The sequence below is a fragment of the Hippocampus guttulatus genome, chromosome 12 (genome assembly GCF_054856545.1).
Source record: "Hippocampus guttulatus isolate MCC_2025c chromosome 12, RoL_Hgut_1.0, whole genome shotgun sequence".
Taxonomy (NCBI): domain Eukaryota; kingdom Metazoa; phylum Chordata; class Actinopteri; order Syngnathiformes; family Syngnathidae; genus Hippocampus; species Hippocampus guttulatus.
The window spans coordinates 19,277,320-19,295,030 of NC_141272.1; the positions used below are offsets into that span (position 1 = coordinate 19,277,320).

At 42.0% G+C, this 17,711-nt stretch overlaps 2 protein-coding genes across 3 annotated transcripts in view; both read left to right on the forward strand.

Moving 5' to 3' along the window:
• Positions 1-7,396, forward strand: part of lrrc75a (leucine rich repeat containing 75A) — a 32,868-nt gene extending 25,472 nt beyond the window's left edge. Inside the window, exons 4-5 of the mRNA XM_086126242.1 lie at positions 1,956-2,229; positions 3,141-7,396. Coding sequence (XP_085982368.1) covers positions 1,956-2,229; positions 3,141-3,731 — 865 coding nt within the window. The 3' untranslated portion in view covers positions 3,732-7,396. The remainder of the gene's footprint in view (positions 1-1,955; positions 2,230-3,140) is intronic.
• A 1,272-nt stretch (positions 7,397-8,668) lies between these two features.
• Positions 8,669-16,657, forward strand: crk (CRK proto-oncogene, adaptor protein). Of its 2 annotated transcripts, XR_015102515.1 has the most exons (4): positions 8,669-9,215; positions 9,750-10,345; positions 14,467-14,701; positions 15,700-16,657. XR_015102515.1 is itself a non-coding variant. In XM_086125986.1 (3 exons), exons 1-3 carry the CDS (start codon positions 8,996-8,998, stop codon positions 14,602-14,604), a joined length of 954 nt encoding a protein of 317 aa, XP_085982112.1. In that variant the 5' UTR covers positions 8,669-8,995; the 3' UTR covers positions 14,605-16,657. The 2 variants fall into 2 exon arrangements, 1 of the variants encoding a protein (XP_085982112.1); XM_086125986.1 differs by having other exon boundaries at positions 14,467-16,657.
• The last annotated feature ends 1,054 nt before the right edge of the window (positions 16,658-17,711 follow it).

The window sequence follows — 17,711 nt, forward strand, 5'->3', positions numbered from 1 at the left end:
AATGAAGTTATTTCCAGCTCAGAGAAGTGCCATGACATGATGACAAATGTCTTCTTTTAAGTCAGGTACATCTATTTACGCGGGATGCCACTGACTGTTCAGACTGAGATATCCATCCAATCATCCATTTTCCGATCCGCTTTATCCTCACAAGGGCCGGGGGGGGGGGGGGGGGGGGGCTGAAGCCTATCCCAGCTGTCTTCAGGCAGTAGGCGGGGGACGCTATGAACTGGTTGCCAGCCAATCGCAGCAGAATGAGACAACCCAGTTAAATTAAATGGTGACAAACTTGTGTCACCAAAACTGGTTAAATAGGCTCCATCGCGCCTATGACCCTTGTGACTGTAAACTGATTAGAACATGGATGGATGGATGTTAAATTCAGTATTCGCATTTGTGTCTGATAGATGCATGAGATAATGAGGAAAATATGGGACAAACATCGTCTCTTATTGGTTCAATCCGGGGCACAACATTTAATTCCCAAAGGATGATTCCGTACTTTACTTTACGGGTGGCAACCTTAGGCGGCGGCTTCACTTCTCGTGACATCGAGTAAGCGGCATTGGCCCGCATACATTCTGAATGTGAATCAGATTCATTGTCCAAGTATGTAAAACACACAAGGAATTTACTTTCCCAAATACAACCCATCCAGAGGAAAATAAACAAAATAATGAGCAGAGGGAGACAGAATGAGAAGCCTGTCAGTTCGCTGTTTAGCGCCCCAATACCTTAGAGGTGAAAGGAAAACATTAAGCAAGAGGAGGGCAGACTCCAACCCTTCTCCTTGAATGGGAACATAGTTTGAGCCTGAGAAAAAAACCTCAGAACATGTACAAGACATGGACAACAAATTTCAAGAGTTTACATCTCGTGAACGGGTAGGATGGAAGGAGGGGAGGGGGCTCAATGCACCCACTCTGACGAGAAACTCAGACCGTTCAAGCGCTCTGTTAGTCAAGTTACGTCACGAGCGCAGAGCGAATAAAACCTAACGAAGGCGGTGACATCAGGGAGGTGATTTGAGCGTTGTTATCATGTGGGGTGTATGCATGTCGAGCATCCGCAGCTTCATCGTTAAACTTATCGTCTCCGTGTAGAGTCTCGGGCTCCAAGGAATGTAATCTACAAAAATAAAATCCCTACATCCCTACAGCGCCTGTGCTGATTAGGGTCAAGCTTAAACTAGAACCTAAGATGATTTGCATGAATAATATATATGGTTTAAAATATGGTTTTGCAAGCCATGCAAAGTAAAGTGTTCGGCGCTGACCTCTTCATTGAGCAAAACAGTAGATCAGCCCTTTGTGCCCAGCTCACTTAATTCTTTGCCAGATCTATTTGTTCCAGTGGGTTTATTTATAGGCCAAACCATGCACTCGGAGACTACAGCTTTAAGTGCTACTCAAAAGCAATTTTTCATCTGCAAACTTCAGTGTCTTAAGCTCTAAATCCCCTTAGTGTCAAACTGTCTGCATTCCCCTCAGCTTCCATATTTCTGATTTACAAGTGTACTGTTTCCGTGAGCAACTGAGGATCAAAGCTTGCCCTAAGTACGGTTTATCTCATCAGGAGTTGTCCACAGTTTGTGTGCACTGATCGGCGATTGTTTTGCACTCGTTGGACACTTCATTATGGACACCTCTACACTCAGCTGAAGTAAAGTCCAAAGATAATAGTGGTTAGGTTTTGAATAACGATGCCAGAGAGATTTTACTTCAACATCTTGCATGATTATGTTTTTAGTTGGCAGTGGTGTATGACACCGAGTAATATTTTGGTTATCTTGTTTAACTGATAAAACATTAATGTGGAAGTCGTAGCATATGGAGTTGCAGTCATGTAATTCTTTGAGATCCACAAAGTGTTAATTTTGACTTCTGTTCAGGATTACATCATGAGAGAAGAGTGTAATTCGTCACTGTGATGTCATATCATTTGTCTGTTTGAAGTTTGAAGGCGGTGCTGTCCACACCTCCATCCAGCGGGGCGCTGGATCTGTCCGGTATCCCTCTGGTAGCTCGCGACATGGAACGTCTGTGTGCACACCTCCAGCACCACGCTTCCGCAGTAGCAAGCTTGGAGCTGGGCTTCACTGAGCTGACCGATGAAGCCTTCCTCCTGCTCCTGCCCACCCTGGCTGCCCTACCTCACCTGGAGACGCTGGCAATGAACGGAAACCGCCTGACCAGGACTATTCTGAAGGAGCTGACAGATGCCTTAAAGGTTTCTTCCGTGTTATCATTTTGTCTCTTAACTCATTCAGTACCAGCCAATTCTGGACCAAGTCTGAAAAGACGTTTAAAAACGTCTTTGGGAGTGAATGAGTTAAAAGAGTATTAACATGAAATTCCTGTGAGTGTTTGTACCAGAATTACATTAACAATCTGTCTTGGAAGATGATGATAAAACTGGTCGCCAGCCAATGGCAGGGCACACATAGACGAACAACCATCTGCACTTTCACCTATGGACAAATTAGTGTTCCATGAACCTGTCACGCATGTTTTTGAAATGTGGGAAGAATCCGAAAGTACCTGGAGAAAACCCACGCAGGCACAGGGAGAACATGCAAACTCCACACAGGAAGGCCGGAGTTGGAATTGAACCCTGCACCTCCGCACTGTGAGGTCGACGTGCTAACTAGTCCACTACCGGGCTCTCTCAAAATACAATATATATGGGCAGCCCGGTGGTCGACTGGTTAGCACGTCAGCCTCACAGTGGAGAAAGAGAGAGAGAGAGGGGGAGAGAGGGGGCGAGAGAGAGAGGGGGAGAGAGAGAGAGGGAGGGGGGGAGAGAGGGGGGGACAGAGAGAGAGAGAGAGAGAGAGATTAAATCCTAACTCCTAACTGCTTTGGTGTCTAACCTGTTGCTGTTGCACATGGTAACAATTTCACAGTATACATTTTATTTTGTATGTATATGCTTATTTGAGAAGCATGCCAACATTTCTACTCAACCGTGTTAGCCTTGGCACTTGCAGTGGGTGGTGTTCTGCCCTAACTTTGCTCAGCCACTGTTTTTCAAAACATGAAGTGGCGTTGCACGATGAGGCAATGTCACAAAGTAGTCACTGTAGTCATTGCATTTTAAACTGAGAGGAACTGTGACAAGCAGATGTTTTTCTTCCCTAGGATCCCAATAGTTTCCCAAGTGTGACATGGATCGACCTGGGAAACAATGTGGACATCTTCTCCCTGCCTCAGCCTTTCCTGGTCAGCCTAAGGAAGCGCTGTCCAAAGCAGGGCAACCTGCCCACCATCCTGGAGTTCGGCGAGAGTCAGGCCAGCGAGCCCCCTGAAAGGCTGAAAGTCATCGGTGAAGATGAGGAGACCGACGACACCAACAGGACTGAAAGCATGGGAGAGTTGCGGTCCGAGGTGGAGGAGGAACTGGGCGGTGAGCTGGAGATAGAGGAGATGATGGAGGAGCTACTGGACTTCGATAGGGAGGTGCAAGGGAAGGAGGATGAAGACGAGAGCATGTGGACCGTCGAGGAGCAGAGGAAAGCCAGGAGGATGATGACACGTGAAGAAGAGTTAGACAGGAAAGGGAGGCCGGGCCGATTGGCAGTGATGGCGCAGGATGAGGATGACACACAGAGCCGCTCCTCCCCATTGTCTTGCTCCAGCCCGTCACAGCACTCCTCCGCAGCTGCCGAGCCAACGAGAGCAGAGGAGGATGATTTTGACAACGTGACTGACCAATCAGAGCATTTGACCTGATTGCTGCTCCTTTCTCATCTCTGCTGAAAATATTTCTCCTGCCGTGTCAAGGTACACTCGTGGCAGGAAGCAAGAGAAGACTTGCTCCCAGTTTGAACAAGTCAGATTTAACCAGATAAACCAAGGTGGCAAACTATTAGTTGACAAGTGTGCGGACAGGATTTGTCAGTTACAAATTACCTTGGCAGGCTAATGCATAAAACCACTCAGTAATTAATAAGCTATTTATTGCAACTCATCCTGTTTGCAGTTTGAGTCAGGACCTTCTCGTAACGTCATTGTACCTTCATGTGCCTGGAATATGCCCTGTTAATGGGTGTCTGTCGTGAGAGGTTAAAAAAATTAATGTCAGTCAGGCTCTTTAAAAAACTGTTGAAAGGGCCACCCACATGAAATCAACAGAAAACCAGATAGATGAGGAAGAGTAAGAGACTCAAACGTTAAAGTTAGTCTCAATAGGGGGGACGTTAGCAGATAAATAAATAGAAAGACGTAAAAAGCTGATTTGCTTAGTGTCCTCCGCTGACAGTTTATATTGACTTGCGCTATGATCACATCCATGCATGCTATCTTCTGTAAACAAATTGATTTTTGCACCTATTTTACCTGATTGCAGTTCTCGAGGCAATTAACTCATTCACTCCCAACGTCTTTTCAGACTTGGTCTAGAATTGGCTGGTACTGAATGAGTTAATAGCTTACAAAAAAACTAACACAAGTACATGTGGGCTAATGTTAGGTTTGTATAGTCATTTTGTAGTCTTCTTTGGAATACTAGTGACTATGGACGTAAACAGGGATGAGATGCCATCTGGACTCTTAGATAGGAAAATAACACTGACAGTTGTTGTGCCGATTGTAATACTTCCCAATATTAATCATTCTAATACAAGCTGCTCCCCGCTCTGGTACAATTAAATTGAGTCAGATGCTCATTTTCAAACATATAAAATAACAAGCATTTTGTATTTGGTAGATTATTTCTATTGTAGCAAGACTGCTTGTCCATACATTTCCATTGAGCATTCTGTGCCCCATTTTTAAGGAAAATGGATGGGATGACCAGCGCAACAGAGAATGTGCATTGCAATGTAAAAGGTGCCAAGTTTTTACTCTCTGCTGATTTTAAGGAAAATAAACCAGCTTTCATACAGTATGAAACAGTGGTTCTTAACCTTCTTAGAGGTACCGAACCCAACCAGTTAGTATGCACATTCACCGAACGAACCCTTCATCAGTGAAAAAGAAAGAAATATTTTTTTTACAAATTCAAGATATTTAAAAAAAAACACATTTGTTAAAAACAGAAAAAAGGAAATACAATTTCAAGAGATAAGTATACCTTTTTTTTTTAAATTGTACGACGTACTATCACGGCAGTCACACGTTGACTACTATGCGAACAGAATTTCCCACAGCACTGATTGGGCAACCAATGTCATGTGATCAGCTGCAGCAAGTGATGGCCAAGCGGGTGTGTCATAACTAATTGACATGTTGAGTTGGGTGTGTCTTACCCTACATGGCAGAGGCTCCGTCAAACCCCTGAGACCTATTCATCGAACCCCGAGGGTTCGATCGAACACAGGTTAAGAACCACTGGTGTGAAGGATAGTGAGAAGAAGTAAGTAAGATATCCTTTCTTGTCCCACACTGGGGAAATTTACATTACATTACAAGTGTTGTTACAACAGAGGAATACATACCAAAAACACCTCCCTGAACTTTTTACTCACATGTTTATGTTGTTTTGGACTGAGTACACTCTGCTTTTGTTATTTCTTTTCTGTAATCATGTTCTAAAACAGTTATTGTATGTCAGATGCACACATTTTAAATGGACAATCTCATCATCTGTTGGTTTCAGCTTTGTTCACAAGAATCTGTCGGCTCGTGAGGTTGATCTACCAGGAAAATCAATGCTCCAAAAATGAACACAAGACGAAAACTGTTCATCTTGGCATTGTAACAATGTTAGGCTATATTTTAATTCCTGCTCATGCATGCGGACGACGACTATTGTCAGTAGCAGATGTTAATATGACACCAGCAAAGGTTCTCGATCCTAACTGACATCGTAAGGTCATGTTCAGAGAAATGAGAATCATGAATCCAACACAAAAATAATAATAAATCAGAGTTAGTCCATTTGAAATCTGAGGGGTAACCCATTATTTTAATCATTCAAGATATTTCATGTTTTGGAGTAAGTAGAGTAGAGGAATATTCGCTGTAACATGGAGACACCTCAAAAATCAAAAATCTATCAAGTTCCATATACGAGCCCATCCGCACTTTGTTGAAAGCTTTATGATACGGTGGATTGTGCGTTTCCTCTTTTTTGGTGGTTCTTACGCAAATGGTGTCAAATAAGTATTTCCATGCAATTTACTTTTCCATGGGGCTGGAAAAAAAGCCGTACAAGTGCAGTGCTGTACTTGAATCTAAGTGCAAAGATTCTTCCCTTTAACGTAAGCCATGCAACCATTTTGTGCCCAAATGTTCTCACACTTAATCATCCCAGTGAGCCCTTTAAAACATAATTAGAAACATTTGTGACAATGTGCAAATATCAATACTGGTCATTACATTGCAAATTTCAGAAGTCATACCGAACCATTCATTGCATGCATCCTCTGAATAAGTGACACGAGAGACGCTATGCTCAGGTTTATTATTGTTTGTGGAGATGTGGATGAGACAGTTGAGAAGTGTTCCCCCTTTATGCTGCTGTTAATCAAATATCAACCCCTTCTGTTTGCCAGCCTGTCAGTCAAAAAACAGATAGGTTAAAATGAGAGGGCTGCACAAGTGTCCTGAGAAATTTGGGGCCCGGTGCCCTGTGCAAGGACTCCAGCAGTGCTCAGGAAGTGGCATGGCCTCTCTGTAGCAAACGGTTCCTACTTGTCATTTATTTTTTTTAATGGGCCTAATCCACAAGTAAAATACTGCCACCCAAAATGGTTTAAAGATTAGAATAGGGTTTCTATGTTTATCAGCACTTACATGTCAGTCTACTGTTGTAGCCACGAAAGTAATTGCTTGGTGATTTCCTCTCCCATGCTGCACTTGGTTCACTCATTTCACCAAAGTGGCTCAAGGCACAGCAATTAAAACCACATTCATCACCACGGGTAAAATGACTAGACTACTTTATTTGAAGTCGTGAAATGACTGATATTTTCCTCAAATGTAGAGGATATATAAATGATTTAAGGAATGGGGGGGGGGCACAATGCACTTTAGGTGCACCTGCGCAATCTAACGAGATCCTACGTGAGAGCTTTATTACAATCTCTTCAATAGTAATCTTGCTGACTTTTGACTGACACTGTCATGAATGAACAATTTTTTAGGTTCTGGTTTTGAAGTGGTATGGACCTTGGTGTAGTGCTGAAACCCCATTAGATTGCACAAGAACCTAATAAATTGTGTAAAAGTACCATGTATTTCCTTTGCACTTATGTTAGTGTATTTTCACAATCATCCATACACTTCTGCCCGATAATCCACAGAACATATACCGTTCTTCTTACCACTGCTCAAACTAAGCGTTGATTTTTGTGCTGCATTAGACAGTTTGTGGAAATGATGCTATGTACAGTACTATTATTAGTAGATTAAATTATTACTAAGTGGATCTTAACAATAAATAATATGAGAGAAAAACAGACAATGTCTTGCCAGTCATTCACAAGGCATATCGCATTCACACCTTTGGACGATTTGGAGTCTTTAATTTTCCGGACATGCCGTTGTTGGAATGGACACAGGCACAAGGAAAATATGCAAACTCCATATTCTCCCAACTTCATAAGAGATTTGGACCCAGAACGTCAGATCTGCTAGGTTGACATGCTAAGCACTAGTCAAGTCAAGTCAATTCAACAGTATTTATAGAGCACTTTCAAACAGCCATCGCTGCATACAAAGTGCTGTGCATGGAGCAATTTAACATGCACAATAAACAGTAAGACAAATCGGTAATAAAGGCGGTAGAAAGCACCAAACAGTAAAACCAAGAACAAATCCAAGTCATGCTGAGTCGAATGCCAAAGAATACAAGTGAGTTTTGAGGAGGGTTTTGAAGATGGGCAGCGAGGAGGCTTGCCGAATGTTCAGTGGGAGGTCATTCCAGAGAGAGGGACCAGCAACAGAAAAGGCTCGATCCCCTCTGAGCATCAGTTTAGTTCTTGGTACTTCTAATAATGTCTGGTCCGCAGACCTGAGGCGCCGGGCAGGTGTGTAGGGGCGGATGAGCTCAGAGAGGTAAGGTGGCACGAGATTATTCAGAGATTTGAAAACAAATAAGAGGATCTTGAAAATAACTCTAAAATGAATGGGGAGCCAGTGAAGGGATGCCAGAGTAGGAGTTATGTGCTCCCTCTTACGAGTTATACACTAGGTTATACCCTGCTTATAGTCAATATTTATACACCACCACACACAAAAATTCAGCCATTCATTCAACCATTAATCAACATTTCAGGGTTATGCCTTTTGGTTTTGTCTTGGTTGACATCTCGTGGTTAAATGTACAAACTGCACTGGGCACTTAACGTTTCCCAGGAAAACGGTAAATTAACATTCTTTGTCTAACCGATACTTTAATATTAAATTCGACGATGACCTCGAGGCTACGTTGCTTATTCCAATTAAAACCTTTTGAATGTCAACTAAAGATATATAATATACATATTTGGGAATAGTTTCATATTGTGGTCAGATGCAAACAACCATAAATAAATTATGTGCCATGAAAAAAATGCTATAGGCTACATTTTCATCTCTTAGACATACAACACTTTTTTTAAACATATAAACACAAGGGAAATGTTATGTTGTTCTCAGGCGATTTATTTAACGTTAGCTTGCCGGTTGCCACCGATGCGGCACATCGAAATGTCAACGTCACATCCGGTAAGTGGGTCCTTTTTTTTTGCTTTCCCGTATCCGCCATTTCAGTTTTTGAACTTAGTTGTCATCGTCTGCTATAGTGTATATGGAATTCTGACCCTTCACCTTGTGCTATTTCTAACAGTTGGACAAGACTGCTGTCGTTAAGGCACCCAATATATTTTTGTTTTCACGGCTGAGGTTTTGTGGCAGTGAATTGATGCGCAAACGGCCAGCTGCGGATTGTCGTCTGTTTACTAAGCGTGCTCGAGGCGCTAAAGTTTTGTATGAGTTGAAGGCTTTGCGTGTGGATCGCGGGAGGGAGAGCAGCGAAGGCCCGACGTCACCTCGGCTTCGGAGTGCTTATCATGGCCGGCAATTTTGACGCGGAGGACCGCACCAGTTGGTACTGGGGTCGCCTAAGCAGGCAGGAGGCTGTGTCGCTATTGCAGGGGCAGAGGCATGGTGTGTTTCTGGTGCGGGACTCCATCACCAGCCCGGGCGACTACGTGCTCTCGGTTTCGGAGAACTCCAAGGTCTCGCATTATATCATCAATAGCATCAGCAACAACCGACAATCCGGTCCAGGTAAGATAATATGGTGCCCCCCTCCCCCGTTTCTTATAATGAAGAAAGCACGCTTGCATGACTTGCAACAGTGGGATGCACATTAGTGTCGTTACATCTTTTTCAATATACGCCTAGCTAATATATTAATTCAAAACGAAAAATTTTTAAATTAGGGGTGTCCAAACTTTTTTTTAACCAGGGCTGCATTCAGAACAAATGAAAGAACACAAGGGCCACTATAAATTCTTCACTTTTTATTCGCTTGTACACACAAAAACCAATTAATAAGTCAAGTTAAAGTTATATAAGTGCATAAACATGTTGCAAATGGCCCCCATGCTGTAGTTTGGACACCTTTGTGTCAGTCAAAAGAAACATACGAACATTTGATTAGGTTTTGAGCTAAATGCACGTAATGTGGACTCACTGTAATCTGTTGCCTCAAATGAGCCTATCACAGGCTACGATTCCACTGACTGGATGATGTTTTATTGTTTACTTTATAAAGTTGTATAGTAAAAACTGTACCATCTTTCCTATCCTCCATTCCAGCAAGTTTGTCACATCCAAGGTTTCGAATTGGTGACCAGGAGTTTGACGCGCTCGCTGCTTTGCTAGAGTTCTACAAAATCCACTACTTGGACACAACCACCCTAATTGAACCCATCAACAAGTCTAAACACACGTCCTTTATCAGTGTCGGCCCAGGTGGTGCCCCTCCACCTCGCCTTGAGGATGAGTATGTCAGAGCGCTTTTTGATTTCCCTGGCAACGATGACGAGGATCTCCCATTTCGTAAGGGTGATATCCTCCGCGTTCTTGAGAAACCCGAAGAGCAGTGGTGGAACGCTCAGAACTCTGAAGGCCGAGCAGGGATGATCCCGGTGCCGTATGTGGAGAAGTACCGTCCAACGTCTCCGAATTCAGCAGTTGCTTCCAGTGCACCTGCTGGTTGTCCACCAGGAGGCCTGGGGATGTTAGGGAACTCTGACGGATCTGCAGCCCAGCCCGGAGCACCACTAATGGGAGATCCCAGCCAGTATGCGCAACCTACCCCACTCCCAAATCTCCAGAATGGACCTGTCTTTGCCAGGGCCATACAGAAGAGGGTGCCCAATGCATATGACAAGACCGCCTTGGCTTTGGAGGTAACATGAATGTGCAATTATTTACATACTTTGTATACAGTGGACCCCCGCTATTCACAGGGGATAAGAACCAACTAAATCGCACATTTCCACAAATAAATGACGCTCCCCTAAAAGTCATTAGAATTGTGTAACCATATATACAGTATATACCACAAACGATCATCCCAAAACTCTTTAAAGGCATTATCGTATCCTTAAAAACACAGAATAGCAAATAGCTTAAAGCTACACACGTACAGTTCCTGTACCTGATAACAAATTACTGTAACTATGCCGTCCAGTGTAAAACAATGAACATTTGACTGCACGGCAACATTACGTAGCAGTTGGTGCTACAGTGACGAGCGCTTTAGTGTGTAACAACCCAAAACTGCTGAATATATGCAGTACGAACACAAACTGGCGGTTGTAGATAGCTTTAGCCACGTTCCGCTAAGCTGCTGAAACAATTTCCACTGGCTTTGATGCTGTGTTTAATGCTAGTTTAACCAAAACTAGTGTTAGCCAAACCAGCTGAAGCATGCAAAAAACGATTTAGCTCAAATAATTTGGGGATAAAGAAATCTCAACCCTCTTGCTTGTCTCTAAAAATGCATTGGTTTGGTCATACTGACTTTTGAACAATACTAGGTTTAAAAAAAAAATCCATCAATGCAGGTGTATTTTTCAAAAATGCATAATGATGATCAGTGGCAATGAGCAGGTTTTTTTTTTTTTTTTTTTTTTTTTTTTTTTAAGCAACACTCAAAAAATTACTCTCATCTCCCTGGAGAACTATTTTTAAAAACAGGCCCGTGAGCTACTCATGTGGTCCATGGGGGCTACCTGCTGGTGTAATGTTTCACTTACCGGACTTGAGTGCAGGCAGGATGCATTCAGTATCCCCCCTACTCAGTGATGATGCGAATATGAGTGTCAATGCTTGTCATTATGTAACCTGTGATTGACTGCCAACTAGTCCAGGGTGAAGTCTGCCTTTTTCACAAAGTCAGCTGCGATTAGGGTCCTGCTCTCTGCAACCCTAAACAGGATACATATGCTGTTGTAGAAAATGGATGGATGGTATAGCCGTACTTACTGTATCTAAGTTAATATGTTAGTTTACATAAATGTTAATTCCGTTTCTTGTTCACGGAAAATGCATATGACGGCACAAAGAATGTGGACCCAATTTATTGGGGATTATTGCAAACTTGTGTTAATTTTTAGTCTTCAGCATAGTTTGACCTCTTGTGTTACACTATGCTCTGATCTTGTCCAATAAGATATAATACAGTGAAACATCTGATTTGTTTTGATTTTTAGAGAAAAAAAATCCTCATGTCGGAAATAATACAAAATAATACAAAAAATATATACAGGTATACGTTTAGGGCAATTTTGACATACAGGTCACGTGCGTTAGTATGGACTAATTTGTGCACAGGCATAAGAATACATCACACCACACAAGATGACACCCAATTAGCACCGGACACAGTGTTTTTCATTTGATAGTTTTATATTTATGGCCTACAATTTTTGTTATAACTTTTTTTAATTTTTTTTTTTTTTTTTTTAACCACTGCAAAGAAAATGCAGTGCACTGATGGAGTTAAATTAGCTTCTCACTGAGCTGCAATGTCATGCATGTCATACTCGGGGCTCTGCAAAGTTGGAGCAGGACACGAAGACAGACACCAGCACCCAGCCATTATATTTCTTAATTGAATGTTTCGAAAGTATGTGTGCTTGATACCGTTTATGTCTTTATTGTTTACTTATTTTGACAGAGGTTCTAGTTTGCGTTGGGCTGTAGTGGCATTACAAGGAGCAACTTCATCATTTCTCCATAGCGTGGTAACATTGCTGTTAACCTACATCAAAGAAGCTACCTTTCCCCAGGCAGTTGTATACGTAAAATGCATCTCTTCCGTTTTATGTCACCGACCTGTCTTACTGCTGTTGCCCAACCTGAACGATATAGAATCTTATTTCAGCCAATTGTCTGAAACATGGCCAAGATAGTCAGCTCAGGCATCAAACATCAAAAGCAGTACGGTATGTTTGATATGAAAATTAGTTACGACACGCCCACAGCAGTGTAATGATCACATTACATCGCTTGTCCAATCAGTGCTGCGGGAAATATAGTTCGCTCGGTCATCAACGAGTGACTGTCGTGATAGTACGTCGTGTGATTTTTTTTCTTCTTGTTGTTGAATTTTATTTCATACATGCTAACTATGTCGAGCAAAACAAAATAGCGGTCAGACGAATTTTACAACATGGATTTACATACATCACGGAAAGTGATGGGAGTCAGTGTCCTATCTGCATGATTTGTCATGCCAAGTTGAGTAACTCAAAACTGAAGGAACACTTCTTGAATCATATTTTTATTTTTCACTAATGAAGGGTTCGATGAATGCATATGAACTTGGTACCTCTAACAAGGTTAAGAGCCACTGCTATAGTCATTTGCTGCAGTTTACCGAAGCCTCATTTACAGTAGAATAACTCCATTTTCCAAGGAGGTTGCCCAAAACTGGTCCTGCTGTACAAGCTAGTGGTACCGCTCCCTCTTTTGTTCACTTCTTCTGGCTTCAACCTGGGCAAGTTTACTTGTTGTGCTTTTCCGCACTAGGTCAGAGAAGTGACTCAGCACGGGAGGCACAGGACGGGATTGTTAATGATTAGCTCACATTTCCTTGTCTTGGTGTCATGGATACCTTTGGCTTCAGACGTTAGGTCTCCTAGCCACTATTTTTATGCAATTTGTGTGAATATTGTGCAGTTTCTAGTAATGCTCTGTTGAACCAAATAATGTATCTATTGTGGTGTGGTGGTTTGCAGCAATTTCATCTCCACTTGATGCATTTTGTGTCCTACGAGTAGTTGAGGCATTAATCCACCTGCGCCTTCAACACAAAAGTGTGCAAAGAGAGAGACACTGCAGGAATTGTTTGCACTCTGCAGCATTCAAAAGCTGTGTTCACAAAATATTTTACGAAAGGTGATTTGAATAAGATTAACGTCCAGGACAGTGAGGTTCATTGGGTAAAACGGTCACACCCTGGTAGCAGAAGCAGTGTGCGCTGCAGGATATCCTCCTGGGGCAAGCAAGCACAGGAAACACCTAACTTTAATTTCACTCTCACTTTGAGTGTGGGCTGCAGTGCCGGACAAATTATTGAAATTACACACAAACATTTACGACATCAAAACAGAGACCTTGATCAGTCTGTTATCAGGGATTGGAGTTTAAAATGTGTTTATACATATGTTTTGATGTTTTATACATTTTTATAAATGTAGTCATGCTCCTCAGTTTGTGCTTGATGCAGATAAAATGTCATGACCAATGGGTGCATGTTTTGTGCAATTTTGTGCAGTCTTGATTTATTAATAATGTGCTCACTTCGCACAAAGCTGACATGTATGATTAAAACTTTAAAGGCTCGGGGTCAGCGGGTTTATCAGTCACACTCCTTTCATGTCAGATTGGACAGTAACAGCAGAAACTTGAAGAAATTGACTGTTGTTGGGTGAATTTGGCTTTGAGTATGCTTTGAATTGCTGGTTTAGGGCAGGGGTGGCCAACGACCCTAGGCTACATGTGGCCCTGATGACCATTTGATTTGGCCCCTCCTGGGATTATCAAACGAATAAAATCTCACAGGAGCTGAACCCACAAAAGTTTGTATTGGTATCCAGGCAGTTCCCAGTTTACGACGGTTGGAGTGGCAACGTAGCCCAAATGTCTGGAGGAATGTACCATGGCTTATTACTAACCTACGCTAATGCAGGAGTAGTCATTTATTTACTGTAGATATTTGTATGACAAGCACTTCTCGACCATAAATACAAAATCAAATGGAAAAACGCGAATTGTATCCTATTCTGATGCCACTGTGTTTATTGCGCGCTGTTCGTGGCCTTCAAACATCATGTCGGGAATGTTGGAAACAGATGAACCCCTGTAATAATTCAAATACTTTTTCCTGAGAAAGGCCCTCTGAGGGCGATCACAGCTCCTCTCCACCCCTGTTTTATTTCACCCAGTTCACACTTGTTACTTCTAGTTCAGTTCGTCTTTCCTTGTCTTGTTGATGTTCACAATTTGTCTCCTTCTCCAGGTGGGCGACATGGTGAAAGTGACTAAAATAAACGTGAACGGCCAGTGGGAGGGTGAATGTAAAGGCAAACGTGGCCATTTTCCCTTCACACACGTCAAACTGCTGGACCAGCACAACGCCGAGGATGAACTCAGCTGAGAGTGGACTGGCGGGTGCAAACTGGACATTAGTGTTAGACCCCGTTGCCTCCTTGCGGCTCCTGGTCACCACCTCACGCCTACCCTACCTGCACTAAGTAAAGTTTCTCACAATCACTCTGAAAAACAACCACCTGACCCCACTGCATATTTCCGACAGACCCTCACCACTACTTCCTGCTGAGACTGAGTCGGTGCAAAATGAAAGACGGTCTGGGAAGGCTTGTTCAAGGATTTTGTAACATTTTATCCCCACCATAGCCACACATAATTATCACCTCTCACTCCTCAGGACATTACTCACCACACAACCTGGTGACTTGGTTGAGTGTTTATGAAGGTGAAGTTATGTGATAAAAAATGTGCATTGGTCAGCCCTGGCAGAGGTCTGCGCTTGCACTGACTGATTTTCTAACGACTATTAAATCTACAGTATTAAGGGAGCAGCATGAACATAGCACAGCTCGGTTTTCTTATTGGCAGGTTAGCCATTAATCATCACAAGAACCTTGTGAATCTTTCTGTCGAATACTCTGGCCGTGACTTACTGAGCTAACTTTAGCTGCCTGTTGTCGACATAGGCTCAGGTAAACTCTGGCCGAATTATCTAACAATTAAATCCGTCATTAACAGACTTGAGTCTGACAAAATGTAAGCCAAGTTAACAATGTGAAGGATTTTTTTAAGTTTGGTTGCTGCTCAGTAAAAATCTGAGCAAAATCCAAAATATGTAACTCAAGTTACCCAGTCAACTTGAATTTTAGCACTGCAATGGACAGGCAACCAGTCTGGTATGTACCCCACCTCTCGCCCAAAGTCAGCTTGGTTAGTACGTCTGTGACCCCAATGAGGAAGTCATTTGGAAAAAGCAGTGATCAAATTTTGACAATTTCCTAATTTGATTACTTCATGCTACAGTGTCACAATACATTGATCCCCTTTTCCCAAATGAGTCCTGCTTACAGTTTCTGCGTACTTTTTTTATATTGCTCAGCCACATGAAAGTCAATTGGTTAATGTTTGTCATGTTCTTAAGACCGCATTGTGTTGAGACTGAATCAGCTTCACCCATGATCCAATTTCCACCTCCCTTCAGGTCCACACCACACAATCTACTGGACTCTTGATGATCGATGAACTGATGAACATGACAAAGATGAGATGAGCAACAACTGTTCTGTATTGTCAACCGGAAAATGACACGGTAAACTCTTGGAGGCATGTGCCACTACCACTACCATCTATCCTATCATGCCAAATAATTGCCAAAAACCGGTGTTGACAACCAGAATCCAGGATCGGTGTACTGTAAAGTGACTCCAGTCATGACCCTTTTTGGAAGAGAGATGAAAACACAACTCCTCTTAACTGTCATTCCCATCCACCCATCACCATTCTCCAAGTTGTTTTGTGCGAGAAAAAACAATATATGATGGATTGTGTGATTTTCATGACATGCTAAACTCTCATTTATTTGTCTCAGTAGTCTGCACAACAGATTTTTGTTGTCCACCTTGTTAGTTCATACCAGACCGTAGCAAAATTGTCAGAATTATGTCAAATCGGAGAAAGGAAATGCTGTGTCCCTTTTTTTTTTAATTATGATTTTTTGCCATCTTGCACCAATTTTCTTATTGTATTCTTTAGATATATCCGCTTGTTTTTTCCCCCTCTGTGACTACTTATCTAATGCTCATTCCTTACATTTTTTTTCTTTAGTGACATAACCTTTTCATGTCTAGCCACCAACATTTGTGATATTAACATTTCACTCAAGAGCCATTTCATTTAAAGTCCCTTTCTCAATTCACCCCCCACCAACACCCCACCCCTGTCTGACAATAATTACCATGCTCACCCACATTAGATTAGCGAGGATTGGATTGAAGATGTCTGCCATGGCAGACGCAATATATGGAAGCTTCACATATCACGGTCCACATTCTGTCTCACACACACCAAGTCACTTTCTGGGGGCACACAAAACAATATTCACACAGGTTACTATCATGTACTTGTTCTTTAGACATTAAAGGAGATGACTGAACCGACAACACTTGATTGCTTTCACGCTAAGTTTGCAATGATACACTTGCTCATTCTCAAAAGACAAAAAATATGACCATTCCCTGACCTCATTTCTAATATTGTATGTGATGTCCAATTGTGACATTCAAAACACATTTTTTGAAATATCAAAACTGATTTTACTGGCTGATTTTCGACATGTGGTCTGGGTACTGCAGGCAGCAGTTGCTTAGTTACTGAAATGAATCCAAAAAATCAAGTATTTCAAATACAAATCATACAAAATAATACAAAAAGCCAGTTTTCCTTTCATGCAAACTGAGGGGTGGCAAACTGCCAGTGGGAATTGGTGATAGCGGTTGTGTAATTTGGTTATAACACTATATTCCTTTGAGACAATTGTAATTAACTTTTTTTCTGTAGCATGTGATGTGTTAATTAAAATGGTAAATAAAGTAAAATTCATGACAGACAAATCCCCCTCGTTTTTGCTAGATCAGTGATTCTCCGTATGCAACTAGTACACTAGTGGTCCGTGGGCTCTTCTAGTGGTATGCGGACGACTCACTGAATTAATTGTTCAAATTGCATATTGTTCCAGTCGATTAAATATTTTATTTTTCCATCAGAGTACATTTGTGTGCATAAGATTACGCTGTTAGAGAAATACTGTACTTAATATGATTTGAACTACATCCTCGTTTTTAACACTTAGGCCTTCTTTGTAACTGTATTTTAATGTTGATCACTATGGCGGTACTTTAACTAAGAAGCTTGAGAGCCACGGCCTTTACGGGGGTCCTCGTTGGAGTTCCATTCCTACAGCAGCAAAGAATAATGTTCACGTAGTTAAAACACAAAGTAGTTTAGGACCTATTCCAACGTGGCAGGAAAGGAATGTTCTACGCATCTTTATATGAAAAACACTTCTGTTTGTTGTTTGTTAACGTATTCTTAAACTGCTGGCAAACTACCGGTAGTTCTTTGGGTGCTGCTCGTAAATTCAAAATGTCATATGTCTGAACCATCGTAACCAAGGACCCGCTGTACACTAGAATGGAAGTTAAAGTACAGTATAAC

What these genes read in the sequence shown, in the direction of transcription:
- crk (XM_086125986.1), top strand. Translation starts at nt 8,996, where the DNA reads ATGGCCGGCAATTTTGACGCGGAGGACCGCACCAGTTGGTACTGGGGT. An exon ending in CAACCGACAATCCGGTCCAG is followed by an intron (nt 9,216 to 9,749) that starts GTAAGATAATAT and finishes CCTCCATTCCAG; the next exon opens with CAAGTTTGTCACATCCAAGG. An exon ending in AGACCGCCTTGGCTTTGGAG is followed by an intron (nt 10,346 to 14,466) that starts GTAACATGAATG and finishes CTCCTTCTCCAG; the next exon opens with GTGGGCGACATGGTGAAAGT.